This window comes from Lonchura striata, chromosome 3 (genome assembly GCF_046129695.1).
Source record: "Lonchura striata isolate bLonStr1 chromosome 3, bLonStr1.mat, whole genome shotgun sequence".
Lineage (NCBI taxonomy): Eukaryota > Metazoa > Chordata > Aves > Passeriformes > Estrildidae > Lonchura > Lonchura striata.
In genome coordinates this window covers 91,065,935-91,090,531 of record NC_134605.1, presented here as the reverse complement: position 1 = coordinate 91,090,531, position 24,597 = coordinate 91,065,935, and the positions used below count along the sequence as shown (strand labels likewise).

General features: G+C 39.1%; 1 protein-coding gene across 1 annotated transcript in view; it reads left to right on the top strand.

The window, feature by feature from the left end:
* Positions 1-12,562: 12,562 nt before the first annotated feature.
* The window catches only part of MCPH1 (microcephalin 1), a 122,607-nt gene continuing 110,572 nt past the window's right edge, over positions 12,563-24,597 (top strand). The window contains exons 1-6 of the mRNA XM_021551276.3: positions 12,563-12,638; positions 14,621-14,712; positions 17,018-17,136; positions 22,128-22,212; positions 22,743-22,863; positions 23,149-23,289. Coding sequence (XP_021406951.3) covers positions 12,620-12,638; positions 14,621-14,712; positions 17,018-17,136; positions 22,128-22,212; positions 22,743-22,863; positions 23,149-23,289 — 577 coding nt within the window. The 5' untranslated portion in view covers positions 12,563-12,619. The remainder of the gene's footprint in view (positions 12,639-14,620; positions 14,713-17,017; positions 17,137-22,127; positions 22,213-22,742; positions 22,864-23,148; positions 23,290-24,597) is intronic.

Sequence of the window (24,597 nt, the reverse complement as noted above, 5' to 3'; positions counted from 1 at the left end):
AAGTACTTAGATAACCACTTCAAAATTATCTCATACTTTGTAAAACAATCTTTGATCTAAAACTTTGGGATGCTTTATAAAAGTCAAATAACAGTCCTGTTATCTGTCTCTGGGTTTCACTATCTTTCAGTCTGAGGATCTCTTCAGCTTTTCCAGTAGAACTTTTTGTCACTTTAAATTTTCATATCCACTGGGTTATTGCATAACAAATACTGTTCATGTTCCAAATCCCTGCTAAGTGAGCTATATATCTGTAGCTCATTCTTAACTGCAGAGTATCCTTTTATCTTGTTCTGCTATGTTTTGAACAGTGTGACAACGTTGCTGACTCTTCTAATAGAGTTCATTGTATTCTGATGATACAAATATATTTTATCTCTGCCTTGATGAAAGAGAAATTAGAATCCAACTTCAAACAACTGAAAAGCAAATGAGTGAATCTTTAGCACTCCCAAGTCTCCCACCTGCCATTTACCTTCTTTCTTATAATTCATTCCTGAATTTTTTTCCATTTAACATTAGCTGGCCCATAATCATTAATAGCTTTACTACAATTGTGTAAAAGATTAGTTTGGTCCTTCATGACCAAAAACAAATGATGAGCAATAAAAACAATCAAAATGGGTTTGCTCTACTTGAACATAAATGGACATTTATCTAACATTTGTCATTTGTTCTTTCGCTGCTTGCCTACAATTTATTTTCACATGTACTGAGAGTTACACTATGTTCTGCTGCACTTCATCCACCCATTTACTGTGATAACAGGTTACCTAAGCATAGCTGGAACCATGCAAAACCCTTTTGCAGTTCTTACTGTAGATGCTGTTTAAACATATTTGAAAAATAGGAGGGAGATGGACAAACAGAATTAAAGCAAAACAATTTTTAGGATCAATCATTTTATTAGAATGTACAACTCAAAAAGGCATTCAATAATGAGAATTTTAGTTGACTCTATCAGTACCTTTTATAAATGCTATACTAAAAACTAAGTGCTTTGTAGCATTCTGGAAAACAGCATTCCTAGTAGTAAAATATTCACAGAATTCTAGAATACACCAAGTTGGAAGGGACCCATAAACATCACTGTCTTCAATTCCCTGTCTCCCATAGGACTATATAAAACTAACCATAAAACTAAGAACATCAACCAGGCACTCCTTGAACTCTGTTAGGCTTAGTGCTGTGACTACTTCCTTCAGGTATTGGCTCCAGTAACAGCCACCCACTCAGTGAAGACTCTTTTCCTAATTCCACTCTGAACTTCCCTTGACACAGCTTCATTCTGTTTCCTTGTGACATATCACTGGTCACCAGAGAGAAAGAAACATTTCCCTCTCTGCTGCCGGCCTTGAGAAAGGTTTAGATTGCCAAGAGGTCATCTCTCAGCTTTCTCTTCACCAGGCTGAACAAGTCAAGTGATCTCAGCTGCTTCTCCTAAGTCTTGCCCTCAAGAACTTTCAGCATCATGTTTCCCCTTGCTAGGAGACTCTCTAATACTTTCATGTCCTTCTTATACTGCAACACACAAAACTGCATACAAAAGCATGGAGGCTACAGCAGTGAAGTGTAGAGAAGGACAATCACCTCCCTTGACTGGCTGGCAGTGCTGTTTCTGATGCACCCCAGGACACGGTTCACCCTTTGGGCTGCCAGGACACTGCTGACTCATATTCAATTTGCCATCATCAGTGCTGAAAACAAGCAAAAAAGGCATTAAATATCTTTGCTTTGTTTATGTCCCTGCTTAGGTGGTGACTGACCCCAACAGCAACAAACCAATATTACTTCTGATTCTCCTTTTGATATTAACATATTTTTTAAATCCCTTAGTGTTGTCCTTCCCAACTCTAATCAAGCTTTGAAAACAGGAATTTTACCCCTACAGTAATGACCAGCATCTCTGTACTCCTCCCATGTTGCCTGTCCTTGTCTCTTATGTCTATACATTTTCCTCCTCTTCCTAAGATCTAGAAGATCTTAGCTAAGATCTCAGCTAAGCCAGTCTTCTGTGCCACTTGACTTCTGACATTTTGGAATTGCCTGCCTATCTGTTCTGAAAAATCTATAACTGTCCATTATAAACCCCATCATAGGACTCATGCCATCATTTTTGTCTTATGCCAATGATGTCATAGATATGGGACAGAGCCAAAGTTTCTAGTTCTTATTTTTTATTCCTCATGCCATGCACATTTTTTATAAGGACATTTCAAATGTACTCTATGTAGTGAGCACATTGTGGACTTCACTAGCACATGATCCTTCAAAACTTGGCATGCCACCCACACGCTAATCTCTAGAGAGCCTGGTTTTATCCCCTTCCCATTTTAAATCTAGTTTAACGCCCACTCAGTGAGCTCTGCTAACTGCTATGCAAAGATTCTTTTCCCTTTTGAGACAGGTGTATCCCATCTGCTGCCAGCAGGCTCAGTGTCACGTAGACCAACCCCTGATCAAAAAACCCAAAATTCTGCCAGTGACACCAGGCTCGCAGCTACATACCAATTAGCTGGTTCTTCCAGTGTCTTCCCATATCATTTCCTGCAACTGGAAGGATAATGAAGACTACTTCTACTCCTGATCCCTTAACCTATTGTCCCAAGGCCTTGAAGTCTCTCCTGATTGCCCTTCAGGCTCCTTGTTGCAACTTCATCATTGCCTACAGGAAAAAACCAATAACAGATAATAATCTTAGAGTCATACCAGAGTATGAAGTTTTCTCATCATGTCTTTAACCCAGGTCCCAGGAAGGCAAAACGCCTGTTCTTCAGGTTGCAGGTTGTTTTGTTCCAGGTGCTTTGTTTCACATTCAGAACACCACAGTCCTGGTCTACAGCACAAGGTGAAAGATGGCATGGACCAATTCCACAACAGCTTACACTGGTCCAAGTCAGATGAGCTTCCACTCCTTCTTTGATAATGTGTTCCTGTCCCTGCTTTGCACTGGCACAGTTGCTCAGAAGTCATGTACTGACTTAATTCAGGGAGGTGATCTAGCTGAAAATTCCTAGAATTAAAGGATAAATACAATTGGAATGGATTTGAGGAATTTGTCTAGTCAGGTACAACACTGAACTCAGACAATATTTGCTTGGGTCTTTGTGTACTGTGTTCTTGAACACCTCCAAGAACAGATATTCCATAAACCCCTCTGGGAAACCTGCTCCATTTCTTGGCCCAGTTACCTCAATCTCTCCTCAAAGGACAAATGTTCCAGTCATCCTGATGTCCCTTCACTGAACTTATTGCAGTTTCTCCATGTCCTTCTCCTACAGAAAGAACCCAAACCACTCTTCATTATTACTGTAAGTCCTTCCTGTCCATATGCAGGATTTTGGATATTTGTTGAATTTAACAAGGTTCCAATCAGCCCATTCAGGTCTCTCTGAATGGCAGTCTTAAACTCAGCAGTACAGACATTACCCCTTCGGTTGGAGTCACAGACTTTCTTCCAGCATCAAGGGTCTCAAAACTTGAAACTTTAGAAACATAAATATATGTATTCTCAGTCAGAGTTTATCTAACCCAGTAACCTGTCTCGGATAGAGCTTCAACCTATTTATGGCTTCAGAATTTCCTGAACTAGGCATAACTGTGAAATACTTAGTAATCCACCTAAATTCTGTGACCACTTGTCAGCCACAATGCTGAGCTGCTAGGACTGCTATAGTTAAAGTTCCTCTTGTGTTGAAAAAAAACACATTTTCTTTTTGTTATGAATATGACTTCCACAGACTTCTTTTAATGCTTGTACTTTATTGGGAAAAGAGAGCAAACAGCCTCTCTCCAGTATCTCTCTGCAGGTCACTCATCAGTCTGTGCACCCCTTTTTACACATCTGCCCCCACTTATCTGTTTTCCAGACAATATTGAGGCCCCCTAACCCATATGGAATTTATCGTGTACTTCTGCTGACACCAGTCACCCTTCTCTGAGCCTGAACCTAACCATATCCTACTTAACTTGGGAGACAAGCTCTGCTGACAGGATGTAGGCAAACTATAGTTAAAACTATAGTAAATATTCCTTATTTTGCTGCCTATTCCCAAAGAGGCAGTAACATAAAGCTCCTTTCCTGTGTATACTATGTCATCCTTTAACAAGTTAGAAATTCTAGTTGGCAAGTAAAGCACTTCAGATGATTTCAAATGAGCTTTGATCATTCATGGCAGGGAGATATAAGTTCACACTATTGTTCTCTTTGCTGTGTCCACGGCTTCTGTATGAATCAGCTGCAGCAAATGTGAGTCCTGCTTCAGTTTACAGCCTTAACTCCAAATTCACCCTACCATCACTTTTCCTGAGACTCAGGTAAGCTGTGGAGCCCACAGTAGGGGATGGAAACCTTAAATTGCTCTCATATGTTCAAGCAAGATCTGCCTGAACACATACAAGAGGACTGTGTTTTTAAACAGTATCTTTTGGGTGGATTTGCAAAATGAGAGTAAAATCATGAAGCATTGGAGATACTAGTTATTAATGCTGTCTTCCACAGTCCAGAGCTGCATCTCCACAGAGATGTATGAAAAGCAAGAAGCTTGTGTTCAGTAGTACAGTTCTACATTGCTTAGGAAAATCACAAACCTTCACAATGGAATTTTAATACAGAGGTCAGATAAACTGCCTTTTTGACCCTTTCAGTCTTATTCTGAACTGCAGGCAGTGAAAACTGCTCAGAGGGGAAATGCATAAACCTTCCATGCCATCATGAGCGACACAGACACCTGCTTATTAGCATGTTGTCAAGTCGTACTCTCAATTACATGATGGGTTGTTATTTTTCAGCATGTTGCTGACTTTTTCTTCCACAATAGGCCTCTGGGGTCACAGTGCATAAAAGACACTGTCTTACTGGGTGAATTAAAACTTAACAGGGATAGATCTCTATCCTATAATCACTGTTCCACAAAAGCAAAATAAAGCTGGTGCTGTGTCAGCACATTAGCTGTGGATATAAAAACAGTGTTTCTTAATTACAGGGTAAAAAAAGAAAATTAAACTGGTCACTGCCTCGCTGAAAGTAAAAAGTATTAAATGGTTTTTCATTTCCTGAAAAAGGTCTCATATGTCATATGAACTTCACATTGGAAAATTTAAAAAATCATCGCACTGATGATAACATTCAACAATTTTGTAAGACTACGCGGTCCATAATGTTACACTTTCTTTATGGCAGGAAATAAATGTCCCTCATAATTTTTTTTTCCATGTTCCATGAAACACAAATAAGGACTGAGAGTAGCAGTAACATTGCTCATGGTGGCTCTTAAAAAGTTGCTTTTTCTGGTTTTGTTTTGGTTTTTTTACTGATATCTACTACTTATGTAGACTATTGTCTACATAATATATACTAAAATAAATAGGAAAAAATATGAGATAGGAATTTCCTCATCTGTTTATAATGGGCTATTCTAAAACAGAAGTGGAAAGTTAAAACATGGCTTTTTAAGCATCAGCCAAAAGAGGAAAACAGGAGAACAAACAAGCCACTGTTTGCAATCTCAGGAGGCATTCTGCTTGTGGAGAAGCAAAGAGACTAGAATGCCTCTGAGGCTACTGAGGTGTGACTCCTCTATCTTATCATCCTGGTTTAAAGGGCAAGTGTCTGCCAAAGAAGGCAGGAACCTTACTGGAACAGAAAATATGACCCCCTTCCTTCCAAATTCTTATAACTTTGAAATTGTGGGGCTTTCAGGCAAAGATATGGGCAAAGGAATAACAGTTCTAGAATATATATATAACAAGACAAACAAACAACAGTAACAGCAGCAACGCCAAACAGAACCAGAGACCCAGTCCCAGCCTTCCCTCGGCCACAGCCTTCCCCTTTGGTGCAGTTCCAGTCACAGCCAGAGGGGGCGCTGCTGGCTCCCGATGGGCAGGGCAGGGGCGGTGATTCCCCCACGGCTGCAGGGGGCGCTGTGGCGCGAGCTGGGCGTGGTGAATGGCGGGTGCAGCCAGGGAGAGATGGGAAAGGGCTCCCCTTACCAACTGGAAATTAATTAACAAACAGTTACAATCCCAATGCTCATGAGCTGGAAATATTAGTTCATCACAGAATAGTTATCTAGTCCTGAGAAAAGGATCCCACAGTGTAGTTTGTAAAGTATATCTACCAGTCCAGTACTAATGGCACAGAACACTGCTGCCATGCAGTTTTGTATGCTACTTTAAAAACCAACATTTAAACTGAAACAGGCATAGACAAGAACTGTTAGGCTTACTGAGAAAACAAGTTTACTTTGTTTTTTTTCCTACACAGAGTGTAGTAAATAAACTGGCCAGGAGACCTTGTGCTCCTTTCTTGATAAGGCCTTTATTGAAAGGATAGCCTATGTGGGTGGGGGTTTGGGGTTCACGATGCCACCACTGCTCCCAGGTGAGTCAACATCCCAGAGGAGGGGTAGGCGAGGCTGGCAGGTATGGCAGGATCAGAGTCTTCACCCTCCAAGGATACATCCAAAGACTCAACTGTGGCTCATTGTTCTAAGGGAACCCCTTTAGAACTTTGCTCCAGCTCCTTTGCAGTCATTACGACTGGCTCCAGGAGTGTTGAGGGCTTTCTCTGGTTCTTTGAGACCTTCCCCGTATGTTGGTGTGGGTCGTTGTGCAGTCTCCACTTTTGGCTCGTTGTCTAAGTCTATTTTGGGTCTACTGCTGGTGTCTAGTGATGAATATACAATAGGCGCTAGGCCTTCTGTCTGGGAGCAGCTGCTGAACTGCCCAATGTGGTGCAAGGGACAATAAGGGTTTCAAACTACTAGGGACAGAGGAGCAAACAGGCAAGATGTCTTTTACAAAAGGATTCTAACAAAGGTGTCAACATCAGGAAGGAATACAGAAACTAGGGGAGTCAAACAAGGGTGGAGCTAGTGAATACATGAACAAGTGAACTTTGGAACTGTGGGGTAAACAGACAAATGGTTAAACATCAAATTCATTCAAAATGAGACGATGACAGCTGATGTGTACAATCAGAGCTGATTTCTGAAACTTCCTCCATGAAGGCAGCATGCCAGTTTGCACCTGCTCCAACCACTTCTTCCCACCTCTGCATCTCTAATGGTCAAGTAGCATTGTAGAGATGACAACTCCAGTTTTTATATAAGTGTTCAAGTCTTAAATACACAAAAAGATTGACTGGGATTTACTACTTTAGAGGAAGCAGATGTTTATCTGGGACATAAGTCACAGTTGGAAATTTAAGATTAAAAATAAACCAAAAAACCCAAAAGGTTAAAGCTGTTGTTTGCACAAATTGGAAATAGGCTTATAAATCCACCAACCAAATAAACAAACACTACCTGCCGCGCTCCCGCCCCGGTTCCCTTTGTCTCAGCCCCGGCTAGCTCTCAGTTTGGGGTGAGAGTGGGCGATTGAGGCACCCTCCGCCGCTCCCAGCTGGGGTTTGGAGAGTGCCTTTGTGGGTTCCGGGCAGCGCTAGCAAGCCTCGCGGTGGTAAATGAAGAGCGGATCCTGCTGGGGGCTAAGTCCGAGTTTATTGTAGCCCAACGGGGCCAAGTATCCTAGAACGGTGCCAGCCAACAGGAACAAGCACAAGGTGCTTGCACTGGCTTATAAACTGTAAGGGAGGGGTATCCAACGACCAATGGGGATAGGGATAGGGGGTGGCTCCGGGATGGGGGGATATGGTGGGGTCCAATGGGGGAAGGATATGGGGGGAGCTCCAGGTCCTCGCCCAATCACCCAGTGCCCTGAGTAGAAGCTTCTGGATGGATGGGAAGGGGCACCGAGTGACAGACAAGGCACCGGGGCGGGGGGGTAAAGTGCCCCTTCCAGGGTGATGGATAGATACTGGGAAGGCGGGAAGGGCGGACAAGGCGGGAAAACTGGGGATAAACCAAGTTGTACATGGGGGTACAAAGGAATAAACCAATACATAATACAGGGATAATAAAACATACAAATAACACAACTCCACAACTACCCAATAATCAATATACAAAATTAGACTTTACTTAATATTAGCAAACCTCCTTATGTGTTCTAGGAATCTTTCATGTGCTTAATGTCAAGGTCCCAGGGAGTAATACATACTAATACATACTCCACCATCTGAACTCTGTCTGAGAACTTGTCTCTGTGATATAGCTTTACAATTACCATCCCAAAGTTCACATCCAATTTATATCAATAAATTAAGGGCTGGCTGAGAGGGAATCTTTTGAATTACCAAGCAACAATTGAGAATACAGTTCTTTTTTGTATTTTACCTAAATCTGGAAAAAGATTGCATTGATTTTTTTTTTGGTTTTTTGTTTTTATTTTAGTTTTTTAAGACTTTTTGGATGGCTGGGAAACATTTAGTTGTTTATAGGGCTTTTACCTTTTTTTAAACTATTACTTCTTTTTGATTTGGAGGTCAACTGAAATATAACTTTCACAGTTCCTTCCTTTCTCAATATAATTAACCTGTAAAACACTTTCTTCCTAATACAGCATTCTATAAGCTGTATGTCCTACAGTCTACTGACTGTAAAGAAATCATGTCAATATAACTGTTAATGCTATTAGCATGGTTTGACACTGGCACAATGCCAGCGCCCCCATCAATTGAATGCTGTGAAACGCGATTGAGAACAGAGCAAAGCAGGCCAAACTTAATAACAAGGGGAAAACTTTATTACACTACTACTACTACTACTACTATAAAAGGAAAAAAAAGACCACAAAAATTTGAAATTAAAACATTTCAAAACATTCCTCCTCCCACCACCCAACTCCAATAAATCACAGCAAGACACATTTGGACCCTTAATCCAGTCTTCACCCTTCCACATAATCAATACTGAGTCCATCAGGGGAGAGAAGAGTCTCCCTTGCACCACAGACCCCCAGGAAACACAGCTGCCACCTCTTGTGTTTCCATGTCACACATGGCACTGCCCAGACACACCAGCCAGTGTGACACTCTCCTCTCCATGTCACCATGCTCTCACCACCGTGCATGGACAGAGACTGCTTTTAGGGCCCCTTTAAGGATGCTTTGCCAAGGACCAACAGGAACAACAGTCCAGTTTCTCATTTTGGGACTACGGTCCCCCCCATTTTCCCCTGGGGCCGGGGGTCCAAGAACAGAGATCGCCTTCTCTTCTTCTCTAAAGACGGAGGGCATCCTCACACCCTCCTCAGCTTGCTTTCCTCTGTTCATTCCTGAACTGGTAGTTGCTGGAGGAGTTTCTTGGCTCACCATTGCATCCCCCTAAAATGCAGTCCCTCTTGGAATAAGGAGTGGTTCAGTCTATGGTTAACAAGAAGAGTCCAGCCAACAGCCACTCCATCATCTCCCCCCAACCTTCTTTCCCTAACAACTAAGGTCCCCGGCTGTCTGTCTTTCCTTCAAATTGAGGAGGAGCAATATTTCACAAAGCCTTCATTTCACAAGAAAGGGTTAAAATTCCCAGACTCCCCGGACGGCTGAAATCTTGGCCCAGGATTCCGTCTCCGTCTCCTGTCTCCCACACTGGGCATCTTTCCCCCCTGCCCCCTTCTCCTCTGCTGGCAAACTCCCAGGTGTCTGCAGGCTCTCTATCTCTTTTCCCTCTAGGTTGGGGTGGGGGGGAGGGTAAACAAAGAAACCTCAGACGTTCTCCACCCTTCCGTTTGCAGGAGCTGGCCCAGCTTGGTTCCCAATCCTTCATCCCCTGGCCTACCTCTGCAGGCCGCATGGCTCCCCTCTCCCACCCAGCTCACTGCTGGGCAGGGGAGGTCTGCACCCTCCGATGACCGGAACCAAAGAGAGTGAGTTCTCCTGGGAATTCTGCTTTTAACCCCTCTGTGTTCTCAGAGGCGTGTCCACCTTCAATTGGTCATTTAAAGTGTCAGTATCCAAACCGGACCCCTAACTGGACTGACCTCTTCCTTCCAAGAAAATTCTTTTCCCGTGTCAAACCACAACAGCTATATTTTAGCTTTATAGACACCATGACATTACATATCATCAAGCCAAATAACAAGCCTATTTAGAGGACATTTACATTATGTTTACTTAATGTAAATAAGCCCCATTCATTGTCATTTTCAGAAGTTCATTGTAGCATGAAAGCTAAAACACCCTGATGTGTTTGAACTGGCAAAATAGCAGCTGTATAAATATAGTGTTGCATTCTGTAAGTACTAAAGGATGATAAATTCTGAGGAGTAACTGACAGCAAGACAATACTGGCACAAGAACAGACAACTATTAACTACCAGGGGAATTCTGAAGTTTAGTCACCATCTGAGAAGTTCTTAAATTAAGTTCTTAAATTAAATCCTAAAATAACTCTAAGGTCAAAACTCCAGTTGTTTAAGAGAAAACTGTAAATTTGTGGGACAGTTTCAGTATTCTCTGTATTCATTACCATGATAAAAACAGTAGGCATCCCAAACCCAGTGTTCTCATGAGTAGTCTAAGTCTGCTGTGGTAATGAATTATATCTTCCTGCAATTACTACTTTTCATTGTCTCTACCAGTGTAGAACCGGAGCATACAGGTGTAATTGCACATTTCAGCACATTTGCATTCAGCATCTACAAAACCTGCTACTACCTTTCAGCTAAAGGCTCAAACAGAGTCTGTGGGGTTTTTTTTACTGAGGGTTTTCAATGCACATTTAAATCTCCCCTACCTCCACTTCTGCACCTGCCTTCAAATCAATGTTCAGAGACACTGCATTAGACAAGACTCCCTTTTCCTTGAGGCACAGTTGAGAACCTTGGTAAAAATACTTTATTATTGCCTAGTAAAGAACTGTTTAACATACTGACAGAAGTACAAATGATAGTTAAATAAAACTAACATATATGTAAGTTGACTAGTTACTTTGTACACATAATGAAAACATAAGTGAAAGGAACACACATTCAGCAGAGGAAGCACCTAAGAACTTATGCTTAACACTTGCCAGAGATCTACTGCCATACCAATGCCCTGGAAATGAAACAAACTGTCTCAATGCCAAAGTATTACATACTAGATTAAGAGATCGTAGAAAGCATTAGTATAGCCATCTGCTCAGTAGACTCCTAGAAGTCAAGATCTGCGTCTTTCCATGAAAGTACAAATGCGCATAATGAACCACACCAAAACCTTTTTCGGTCAGCACTGTCTCTCCAGTGCAAAAAGACTGAGAAAACAAAACAAAACAAAACAAAAGAAAAATTGGAAGTGTTCCCTGTACCTTCTCAGAGTTCAGCAATATACAGTTCAAGGCTCCACTAAGGGAAAGGTGGTTTTGTACATTTTTGTTAGTCTTAAACTGGGTTTTCATGAATTTGCTGGATTTGCTTCAGAAACCATGTGGTTTGCCAGCACTCTGAACACTTCCACAGCCTCACGAAGCACAATGTGGACATATGTCTTCTGAGAAGACCCCATCTGGTAGTCTCTTTTGGTACTAACTAGCTGTTGTTGGGAACATACCGCTCCATGTTCACTTTCTGCATACACTCATGATTTTAAGGACCTGTAGTACCTCCCCCTTCCACCATTTCTTTTCCAAGCAGACATGTCCTTGTCTGAATAGTTATTTCTCATGTGGAAATCACTTAGTATCCTTGAGTTGCATCTCTGTTGTTTTTCCATGTCAGCTATATATTTTTTCAGATTATGAAATTAGCATTACATATTGAAGATTTCAGAACAGCACCAATTTGTACAACTATATAGTAACTCCTGAGCTCTGTGAGTTGCATAATAAAGCTATGCAGCATCATTTTCCTCTATGTGCTCCTTCTTTCTCACAACAAATATCCTTACACTCACTAATTCCCCTTTTTTAATATTTTTATAATTTTTTATTGGAAAAATAATTAGTCTCTAACTACCCTCTGCTATACTCCAGCCTTTGAGCACCTAAGCTAGCTCCTGTTAGGGTTCCCTAACTATAGTTAATAGCAGAGTTGCTCTCAAGCAGTTTGACATGCTTTGGTAAATACTGTCTCCCAGTGCTCTTTACTAACCCCTATTTTGCTGTCTTTTTCTGTTATTTGTTTTTTCACTTCAGACACTGCAGTTAGGGCCACCAGAGAGTTGAGAAACCATCAGTCCTCTGATGCTGGACTTTCCTACAAACTAAAATTCTTCAGGAATGCCTCTTTAGGATTCATTATAGTGAACGGTCACACTGAAAATTCACTCTGTGTTTGGCTTTGTCAAAACTTCGTGGCATCCTGGTCTCTATCATCAGTAGCGTGGCCAGCAGGACTAGGACCAGTGATTGTCCCCCTGTACTGAGCATTGGTGAGGTCACCAAGTGCTGTGTCCAGTTCTGGACCCCTCAATTCAGAAAGAATGTTGAGGAGCCAGAGAAAGTCCATAGGACAGCAGAGCTGGTGAAGGCTCTGGAGCACAAGTCCTGTGAGGAGCAGCCGAGGAAGCTGGGGGTGTTTAGCCTGGAGGAGGCTCGGGAGGGACCCTATTGCTCTCCACGAGTAGCTGAAAGGCAGCTGCAGCTGTGCCAAGCCTTCCCGGAAAGGGCCGGAGCTGTGCCGAGCACGCCCCGTTTCCGACCGGGGCCCCGCTCCCGCAGCCGCTGCGCAGGCGCGGCGGGGCCGTGCGGAGGCGCGTTTGAACCGCGGCGGGCGCTGCGAGCCGCCGAGCGTGCCGCCGATGGAGCCCGCGCTGAAAGGTACCGGCTCGGCCGAGAGGAGCCGCCGGCTGGCACGGGCTCCGCGCTCCCCCGCCCCCTGTCTCCTTGCGGCCCTTGTCCCGGCGCGTCCCGGCGGGGCGGGTGGCGGGCCGCTGCGGGCGGGCTGTGCGCGGCGCGGGCCCGGCCCGCTGCGGGCCCGGCGGCGCGGGCAGGGCCGGCCGCCTCCCTCCGCTCGAGTGCCGCCGCAGGGGCGCTGCCAGCCGGCCCCGCTGTGCTTGCTGCTCCGCTCAGTCGTGCCTTTCTTCTGCATCTCAAAATTTCTGCCTCGCCAAGTTGCGCTCTCGCGGCCGTTTTCCTCTGCGATCACCGCCTTCTCTGAGAACTTCTAAGGCTGACGTTTACAAGAACCGATCTCTACTCAGAGCTCTTCTTGTTCAAAAAAGCGCCAAGCACTTCCTCATTTTCCTTTCCTTCAACTGTACAAAAACTGTAAAAAGCGTTGCCTTTGGCTGGAATATATTTGATTAGCTAAAATTGACTATCTATTGTAAAATACACCTTTGATCCCACTGCAAGTGCATGGAGTTTTCAAGAAGCATCCCTTTAAGTTTCTAGTTAGACCTTTACTGAAATATTCTGGTCTGTTTTTCTAGGAGAATTTTAGCTATGAAAGTTCTAAAATATTTGATGCAAGTGCATCGTTTTTCACAATTAAACTATCAAGGAAAAAAGTAACTCTGGCAGAATCTGCCCCAGTCTAGTTGTAGAATGAACACAGTTAAAAGCGCATTGGAGTAAACTTGTCTTAAATTCCCATTTATATCTGAAGTCATAGTACTGCTAATAAGATTTTTCCCAGTGCTTTGCATGAGGAAGTGCTTTGTTTTACATTTATCTTGTATGTCAAAAATACTTCTAGTAATTGTAAAAATATTTTAATCTTTATAAAAGTACTATTGTTATGAATAATTGGAGCGTTATTCTGCGTTTCATTTAGGAAGAAGACAGATGAGACTACATAATAATTAATCAGAATGATATGCTTAATTATCTTAGTAGCTAAGATAATTAAGCAATATTTGCTAAGGATGACCCTTTTAAAATGAAACTCTTGGTTTTATTCATGAGTTCTTAGAGTTGGCTTGCCTTTGCATGAAGTTGTTTTTTGTGAACTGCTATTTCTCCAGCTTTGGAATTTTCTTGATGTGTCATTCAGTACGGGAAAGTGGCATGGCCAGTGGAACTGTAGGTCACTTTGGTGCCTATCCTGTGTAAACTTAATGAAGGGATTGTTATGAGTTTTATTTGTTTATCCCTCCTTGTCAATACTTCTGTCTTTGGTTGGTTGGTTGAGGATATTCCCAACCAAGGCTGACTTGATTCCTTGAAGAGATTATTAATCTGCTTTATGAAGCAAGGTAATTAAATCTGAATATCTAAAGTTGCATATGGCAACTGATATGAAATTTTATTAGTCCCTGCTATATGTATTTAATTTTGGGTGTTTCAATATGAAATGGAAATTGAAGTTAGTTGGAAACTGTTAGGTAATATTTCTGCAAAATTTTCTGGGAGTTAGGGCAAGGAATAATTCTATTGTGGTGATGACATTTTGTTCTGTAAGTTGTGTTATATCAACTGGTTTTCAAATGTTTAACTGATCTGAAGATTAAAAGTGATTAAATAATGGTAACGGTGACCAATGATGTAAAGAAAATCTATTGCTTGTTAAGCTGGTAGTGTGTTATAAATAGATTAAGTAAAAAGTTAGCTAGTGTCAGACTTCTAAGTTATTTCCATTACAATTATTTACATTTACAGTTATTACAATTTATAATTTGGGGGACATAGATACACTAAAAAAAAAATCAGCTGCTAAAGTCTAACACTCAGTTTACTAAAAGGTGTATTTGCAACTGAATGCAATATATTATAAAAGAAACTTTTATTAGAAAGGCAGTCTAACCAGTTTTACCATGGTATATACTTCATTACTTGTTGTTTTCTGTCTTCTGATTCAGGTATTTCTGCCTTTGTAGAAGTTTGGTCATCTAACAGAACAGAAAACTACTCAAAAACCTTTGAACAGCAGCTTCTTGATATGGGAGCAGAAGTAAGAAGACTATTTTGAAATAAATGGAATAGGAAAGATCTTAATTCTAAATTAGCTTGCTTTGTTCTACTTGTCGCATACATTTCTTTTTAGTATGAGTTTTTTAAGGGCAAGAAGGGAGAAAATCAGAGATCTGAGAATAGACCAATGTGCTGTAATATTCTTGCTACTGACAGATGGAAAGTGAATTTAAAGCCTTTCTACATCTACAGACCTCTTTACATATTAATGTGATAGCATGCTCCTTGTGGGAAGTATTGGGCTTGCCACAGACTGTGGGCAAAGCAAATCTAAGTCTTGAAAACCTGTGGTTTATAAGTGTGTACCTTATATTGTTTTGTTTTGTCAGCTTGTAAGCATCTGCTCTGTTTTTGTACATTTCCTAACCCGAGTAACATGACATTTTATTCTTCCATTCACTCTCCCACAAATTTGGAGCAGTTCCAGAAAGCGCTAGTAAAAATACACCTAAAGAGTTTCAGTATATGTATATTCAGTATATGTACCAGATATAGTTGACTTGTAGGTGCAAAAGATGTTTAATTGCCAGCTGTAACATTTCAACCAGAGACCAAAGTGAAACTGGCATCTTCCTTTCTTGTACATTGTCACTGGTTAATGGAGATTTTTATAGCCCACATCATGCTCTAAAAAACAATTGTGTGGACTCCCAGTGCTCTTTAAAATGGGCATATGTAGATTATTCTTATTGTAATTTAGGAAATCTTGCTGCTCGCCCCAAATCCTCTCTTTTTGTATGAAATAATCTGAATGAGTGTGACAGAATAGTTAGGGTAACTGGTTGTTCATTAAAGCAAACACAACTCTCAATAAATAACTTGAATAAAAAGAACAATAAATATTTATATGCTGTACTATCAGACCTGTGTAATTCTATCCTGATAATGTAAGACTCTTTTCTCACAGAAAGTACAGCAGAAGCATGAGCCTTCAAAATTCTTCAAAACGGTCAAAATAACCATATATTGTGCAGGCAGATGATATAGATGAGCCTATTTAGTATATCCTTATGACTGAATAGGGATGGTCATGCCCCTTCCCTATTCCAGACACTTGCCTGGCTTAGCATGTGGTACTAAGCTGACTTGGTTCACTGTGTCAGGAAATTAAATTCTAAACTAGTTTTTTGCTGAATTGTTGACAAAGTAAGTTCAGCTGAGCAGCAGAAGATGCACAGGGTAAGGGGAGGAAGTGGGAAAGGTGAGAGGGAGGTGTAAAGTGCTGCTCCTCCATAATTTGGAGGCAAAGCTACATCAAGCATCCTTAGGACATGGGCTGTGAGCCAGATACTGGCAAAAGTGAGTAAGCAATTGTATCTGGAGTAATAATTTATTCTATAAGAGATTAATAGATCATTTTATACCTAGATACTGAAACACGTGGGGTTTTGTCTTCTAAGAAGTCATAATCAGCTTGCCAAAAGCAGTGTTTGGAAAAGCTAAATAGTTTTCTTAAAGCTAAATACAGACACAGCATGCTGCATGCAAAGTATAATGATGCAACTGGGGACACAACAGAAAGTTATGGAGCTATTTCTATTTGGCTGGGGAGATGCTGCAGTAAAAAATCAGTTCTATTGATGTAACCAACAATCACAACTGATCAAGCAGTTCTGTATAGGGCGCTTAGTCTCCATAAAGGAAGATTTGTTTGTGAAAAATGGAGTATCTAGAACTCAGTTTCACTTGCCAAAGGAGGCTGATAACTGAAAATTTGATCACCTGTGCTCACTTGAATTTTCTGTATTTCTCATTTTTAAAGCCTCCTCATATAATTTTTGTTTGTAGTATCTTCACCCTTTCCCTCAAAACTAAAAGCGATTTTTATTGATGAAAAATTTGTTTAAAAAGTGAGGTTAGCTGAGGTTAACTCTTTAAGCCTGAGTTATTTTGCCTAAAGGATGTTTTGTTATTTCTTTGGGTATTGGCATCCGCTTTCTGCCCTGGCCCTCATGTAAGAAATTATGTTCCACTATATAAATAAAAATGTTGCAAAATTAGTGATAGACCTAGAGTAGGGAGCTGAAAATAGTAACCTTGAGGAGACTGAAAACAAAGGGCTATTCCATCCCTTTAGCCTGTATTAGCTTGCCTAATGAGACTGGAGTTTTGATTGCTTGAGGCTTCTTGTGAAGTTGGGAAAGATTTAAAGGGTCCTTGACATAATGTTAAGAATAAATTTTTATGCTAATGGTGTATACACTAAAAATAGGCTATGCTAGCTGTTTTCATTAGTATTTTCCAATTATCAGACTTAAATATGAGCTCTCTGTGTATTTCTGCAGGTTTCAAAAACTTTGAACAAGCATGTGACCCATGTAGTCTTCAAAGACGGACATTTGTCTACATGGAAGAAAGCACAGAAGATGGGTGTAAAAATAGTTTCTGTACTCTGGGTGGAAAAGTGAGTACTTGTGGTTATAATGAATATGGCTATTTCAGAGATAATATTTTATTAATAATAATTTTCTAGTATTTTTAATTTCAAAACTTAAATACAGAAACCATTTTGTTAATGTACTTGAAATAGTGATGATCTGTGAGTAAATGATAACTTTTCTATTACGTTATTCCTATTATAAAGCATATGACTTACACAAAAAGGTAAAATGTAAACTCTTAAAAACAAATGTAATGAAGTAGTTTCATGGTATATTTGTTAACAGTTCTACTCCTGTGCTCTCAGATGACATGTATAGACAGTGAAGGCCATACTTACAATGAACACAATTCTTCCATTTTCATATGTAAAGCACATTTCATCAAGGGCATTGTACTGTTTCTGTACTTAAATTCTGTAAAGAGAATAAATCCTAGCAAGAAAGAAAAAGTTCCACATGTATTCTGGTTTTTAAGATATTTGGCAAGTTCAGAACAAAACTTCATTAAGATTCTCTTATACCAAATTGAAAAAGTTAAGTTTATTTTTTTTTTTTTAATTTAAGAAAAAATTAATCTGTACAACCAGTCCTTTAGAATTTGCTAGTCCATAGCTGCCTCTCTGAAATTACAAAGTGTGTGTGAGGCCTTACTAAGATTTCAGATGAAGCATAAAAACACAGTTTATGAATATGCATATGTTAAACACTCCAATCAATAAATCAATGTGATGATGGAAATTAGAGTATAAATCAAGTAAAGAGGGCCATACCTGTACCAATTGTCATATCCATGGAGAGGTAGTGGTCTAAGTGCAAACGTTTTGGGCTTGTTTTTTTAAAGAAAGGGGGGCACAAGGAGAGAGGGCAAATCAATGCCCTATAGGCACTTAAATGTAGGCCAGTACAGCCTGGAAACTTGTGATGCAAGTCCATTAGCCAGAAAAGAAATACATGCAGATCTGCAGGCATAGGGGCTTTTTGGTTTGGGTTTTTTTTTTGTTTGTTTGTTTGGGGGGGTTTTTTGTGGGTTTTTTTTGTTTGTTTGGTTTGGGGTTTTTTTGTGGGTTTTTTTTTTGTTGTTTTTTTGGGTTTTTTTGGGTTTTTTTTTAAAGTACGTCAGATATAGAAGTTACAGCCACACAACACAGCCAGTTTTAATGCCAAAGAAGAAATGCCTTAAGTTCCCAAAAATGAGGGTGATGCAAAATTTTGTTTATATTAAAATATATTTCAGGGACCTGGTGCTATTTGAATGTGTGACAGTGATGATGATTTCAATACTGTTGTGAAATTAAACGTGCTCTTTAGGTGGCTAGATGTATAAATACAGAATTTGAAATCTTAGTCATGTGAACTATAAATTATTGAGGATTTAGATGTGCTGTAATAAAAAGAATCTCATAAAAGTCCAGGTGAGCACAACCAATGGAAGAAGGGGAGAGTCAAGGACATGTCATACAGAAATGCTCTTTCTGTGATAGCAGTTCCACCACAAGAGTCTTCTCTGCACTGCTGGAAGGCATTGAGTGGATGAACACTGTAGAAAGCTGAGGCACAGAAAAACGGGACATGTGATACTGTAGGGGACATCCTGTTTTGAAATCCAGGTGTAAAAGCCTCAAGAAACTTTAACTTTTGCTGGGTAACAGCAACAAAGGAAGAAGACGGGAGAAAGCATCTAGAGAGAAAACTTAGGTTGTTTGGTAGGAAAGAGAAGGCTAGCATCTTCCTTTTAAGTATCTTTTAAGTTTTCCTGTTAAAATTTTCTAACTAAAGCAAGGTCTTGGTACATGACTTAGAAGATGAAGTTTGTTGGAACTTGGGGAGTCATCTAAAACAGATGTATTTTATTGCAGGGGAGGACCCAAGCTGTGAATTATGATTGAACATCTCTGTAATCTTTTTCTTCTGTCCTTTAGTTTAAAGTAAATGCCAGAAGGTGTAGAAGAACATACAGCTTAGATTGGTGTATACTGTAAGAATTCATGAGACTATCATATCCTTGGGCAAAATACAGGTCAGGAGCAATGAATATTCCTACTGTTCATGGGGTTATTCAAATGAGGCACAGGGAGTACAAAATTAAAATAAGTCTGTGCTAGTATACATACTAATTTTTGGGTTTTGTAATGAGATAAAAGAACCAGAGTGCCTGACTACATTGCATGTCTAGTACATCCATGTCTCAGACACTGGTAGGCAGAAGATAGAAGATAGTTCATTGAACCCTGGAACAATGTAAATAAGAAGGACTGAATAATATGTACCCATAAAATTATGGTCCTGTGTGAATGGAAACTTAGATTAAAACTGATAATTTATGTATGCAAATCAGGCAGAGTTCCTATGAGTTGAAGTTTTAGCATTGCTAAAAAAGATGGCTTGATTAACCAGCTGCTTCATGTAGTAGCAAGTGGAACATTCTCAAAATGGTCAGAAAATATGTGAAATGTTATCTTAGTAAGGTAATAGTACATATCAACTTTCTGGTGCAGACTGGGGGTGGGTGACTCCTGTAGGAGCGCAGTGCAAAACCAAGTATGGTAGTTATTGCTTGGTCTTACGTGGTTTGTAGATGCTGTTCAAACTATGTCAGATAAGATTTTCATAAGTATGTCTGCAGCATAAGTGTTCATACTGTAACACCAAACCAAAGAAATTCTATGATGATGCTTAAATTTAAAAAGAAGTCTACTTAAAATGGAAGAAGTTCTGTTAAGAAGCTAAGACTGAAGGGAATAAAATTCTTGAAAGTATCAAGAAGGCCGTTTAAAGCAGTCCTCTTAAGCATATCAGAGAGATCATCATTGCATTTTGGTACTTGCAGTAGACATTTTCATAGCATTGTTACCTTAGTAGTTGTCAAAAATCGAATTAAATAGAACGTAAAACTTCATATAATGGAATGACAGCATTTTATCATGGTTATATTTGTAATGTTGCCAGGGGATGGCAAGGAGTTTGACTGAAGTTATAAAATAGTTTTCTTACAAGATGTGGTTGAAGAGACAAGAACACTTCAGTCTGGAAAAGGAGTGGAGATGGGAGACTTACTGTGAACACCAAGGTTTGTGTAGAGAGGCTGAATATGTATGTTTTCCTTTCCAGTAGAAAAGTTGGAAATCATTACATCAATACACCTGGAGACAGATTCAGAGAAAACAGTAAATGATGGGTTTTAATAACACAAGGTTAGGCTTTAGAACTCCTTGCTTCAAAATCATAGTGAGCAAAGATTTACACAGGATAAAAAAAATGGTTGAAGCAATTAAACATTTAATTTTATCAAAACCCAAGTATAGTATTGCATCTAACCATCTGACAACCAGAAATCTGTGGAACACAGTAAACTGGGAATGTTTGGCTTTGTTTTTATGTTCTTACATGCTCTTGGGAATCTTGATCTTGGAGGATACTGTAGGGTACTTCTGTATATGATATTTAATCTGGATGCTACTTTTTGATGTTGGAGCGCTGAAAATACCAGACAAGGAAGCAAGTAGTAAACAAACAAAAAAAAAAATATATATATATATAAAAAAATAATCATCAGCATTTCCTGATTCTCCTGCTTTGTGGAAAATACTCTCACATTTAACAGCTGGTGATCCCCTACTTCCATCCTGTTAGACTTGTACCCCAGTGTTGCCTTCCCCCTGAGCAGTGTTTGAGCCTCTCAGAGGAATATGCCCTATGAGCTGGAAAGTGCTGTAATACTTAGTTTTCTCCATAAAATCTTAAAACACTTTTAAGGGTTTGTGCAGTATTTAGTGATCATTGCCTGGTTGAATTCTTACTGGATTTCTAGTGCTCTTTCCAATGATTTGCCTCAAGCTTTTATTGGAAGCTTCTGCTCTGTAAATGAGCATCTATTTGAGCCTAAACTGTATGCAGTTCTACAGTTTAGGAAGTAATTTGAGAAGACAAGTCTTTAAGATGAAAATTAAAAATCAGAAAAATTTATAACTGCAGAGTAAAGCTATTTTAAAACAATTGTTTGCTTTTGCTTTTTTTTTTTCCTTTTTCTTTCTTCTTTCTAAGAGTGATAAATGTGTCTAACTTTAAAAATAGCAAACAAAAGTAATGGATTTGCTGTCATGTAAAAAAATTTAAAGTGTAATGCAAAAAGAGTGACACCTTTGGGATCACTGAGAAAAAGTTTTTTACTGCTTCTTCAACACAAATACTTCAGTGAGCAGCCTAAAAAAAAATCAAAACCCAAGAACAAAACCCCATATAAAATGGAATAACTACAATCTGCCCAAATTAGGTACACTTAACACTTCCTCATCAAATGCGTAATTGTGAAGCTCTACCTCTCTTTTCTTAGCAGGATAACTTATCCCACAAATAAGCTATATAAATAATTTACATTCAGATTTGTCTGCAAAGTAAAAGATTAATAGATTTAATACAAAAATTTTCTTCTGTTTAGCTTCTCTGAATCAATAAAATCTCTGAATTAATGTAACTTTTCATGTAGTCTACATCTGTGCTGATTATTATCCAGAATTCAGTAACAGTCACTGAAATCCAGCTGGTGAATCTCTCTCTTTGATACTCCTGAGAACTCTAAATTCAACGAATTTGACAAATACTTGCAGTGGTTTGTCTTTCTCCACTCCACTCCAAGGATGAGGCCATAGCTGCCCAGGCTCACAGTGTAGTGGTTCCATCGCTAGGTGTCGCCAGAGCCGCACGCGCGGCTGCTGCGAGCGCAGTCTGCAGCTTAGAAAGGTGGAAAATAACGAGTGGGAATCTTGCCCTTCCAGAACAGCAATTTGGAGGGCATCATTGGCACAAATTTTGGATTACATACTTGGCATGTAATAGATGGGGCGGGGCAGGGGATGGGGTAACTTTACAGTACTTACCTTAAAGTTACGCACTTATAAAGGGTTGGTGTTTCATTATTGCAGGGCTCAGACAACTCTTCTTGCAATAAAGGTTCTCATTCTTCAAACAAAGCCAAGAGAATAAAAACCCACCAAACTTTCTGTAATTTACTGTGCAGGTGTCGAGAAACTGGAGTCCATGTTGATGAATCCCTGTTTCCTGCAGTAGACACTAATGAAGGATTTCTACTACCAATCAAAAAAGTATGTGTTTTTTTTTTTTTTAATGAGCCTAGCATAAAAAACTTTAAAATTTTAACTTGACTTTTTGACCTGAGCATTTGAAATATTTTCAGAACATTCTGTAAACTCTTACCTGTCCATCTGAATAAGAGTTTAAAGACAGTCTATTGCTGTAATCATGTGACATCTAATCTGAAGAAAGTATACTACAAATCAAGTTTTTGTATTGGTAATTAAAAATATTAAGATTTAAATTCAAATTGTATAATGCTATTCAAAAAAACATGACTACCATGTGGTTTATGTTTTACAGAGTTGTAACAAATACTTGTTTTCTTAGAAACTACCTTTAAATATTTAACTTTGCTGCAAGCAAAAAAAAAAGGTTTGTTAGGTTCTTTCTTATTTAATATTAAAGTTTACTTTGCAAATTGCTAATTTCTGTGATAAATAGCAATAATAAATACTGTGACAAAGTAGTAGGCAAAATAGGAGGTGTCATTATTTTGGCAGTTTTATACATATAATTAAGAGTTTTTTCTGTCTTGTAGCACAAATGTATGCAGCCTAAAGACTTGGTTGAAAAAACTCCAGGAAATAATAGAAAGCTTCAGAGAAGACTGAACCAAATGGCTAAAGAGTTAGCTCTACAAAAGACAGCAGTTAATGCTGGTGAGAACTGTGTTTTACTAAGACCTGAAGTTTTTTTAAAGCAATTGATGGGGTTTTGGCATTTGTTGGTTGAGGTTTTTATAAGCTTTTTGCATCTTGCCCTGAGAAATGAAGTTGATGTCATTTTTACAGAGTTCTTTGCCATACTGTTGTGTTAAGGCATCTGTAATAATCTTGATTTAAGAAAACTTTTTTTTTTGCCAAGTTTTTTTTTAAAAAAGAAACATCATTTCAAACTGTTACAGCATTTAAATACTAACATATAACTAGATTTTTTTTGTGCAGATACAGATGTACCAGTTTTATTATTTGAAGACAATGGTTCACTTATATACAGCCCTGTTAATAAGATAAAAGATCAATGCAATGAAATGGAAAGAAGAATAAAGGATATGAAGGAAAAAAGAGAGAATCTTTCTCCTACTGGTAAGAAGTTGAATGTTACTTATTTGTGAATATGCACAAATGGCTGCTGGTTTTATTGCTGACTTTTTCATGCACCTGTGCTTTCACTTTTAGAATTTTTTTCTTACCTTGATTGCATGTCTGGAACACAGTGGTTGCAAAATAATTTTTTGATCACTAGGCTGCTGAAGTGGACTAATGTTTAAGATGGACTTTCTAGCCATGTAAATTGATATTATCACCTCTTGCTTACACTTTACAGTGAAATTCTAAATCTTATTTCTTGTTAAATTTTAATGTGGATGCTGTGCATGACAAAGATTGTAATGTTATTACTCCCACATCAACAGTTTTAAAAGGACCCCAAAACTGATGAGATACCTGTCCAGGTACTGAAAAACAGGACTTAAAAAATAAATAATTTGAATAGTCTAATTAAACAAATACAGTTGATTTTTAAATGTATATTCCAATGAATTAAATCTAGATTGTAGTTTTCAGATTTTTTAGTGTTTGCATTGCCTTACTGAGAAAATATTTAGGTCTAAGTCATTAGGTTTTGCCAATTACTATAAAAATGTTAAATGTGGAACATCTTTTGGTGAGGCAGCATCTGTAGTATTTGAAGTTTTGGGATGTGCATGTCCGCTTGACTGTCAATTTCCAATTTCAAAAACATTTGTGAAAGTAAATAATAATGCATGGATGAAAAATTAAATCTCAGTTTATTTTAGTGATTCTTGTATTTATTTTCTCTCCTAAAAGCATTTCTGCTATATCAAGATGTGATTGCCAATTGAAAGACTTCACAGATTCTTTAGGAAAATGCCTCAACAGGCCTTAGAAATATCAGTAATAATTTCTAAATAGTTTTAGAAAAATGTGCTACTGAGTTACCTAGAAAAAATCTTACACATATCTAAGAGCTTTTTTATATTCCTAGGTTCACAAATGACTCAAGCACTTCCAAACAGCTCACCAGGAGACTGCCCACTTTCTTCTTGTATCTTAACTAATTCAGAAGATGGGCTGCTACCTGGTAACTAACACAAATCAATATATTACAGAAATTAAAAATAATACATGGCCTTTATCTCTTACTTCGGAAAGTACAGTATACTGAAACGAGATCTGTATTTATTTTCTCTATCTCTTATATTTAAAGCTGAATTATCTTAGTTTTTCCTTACTAAAGAATGGCTGTTGTACTAAGAAGTCGAGAAAAATGGAGCATGAGGAATATCACTGGGTAAATGCTCTGCCTTACTGCTGTATTGCTTGCCTCACTTCCTCCTCTCTACTCATACCACTCCCTGTTAATAACTTTCT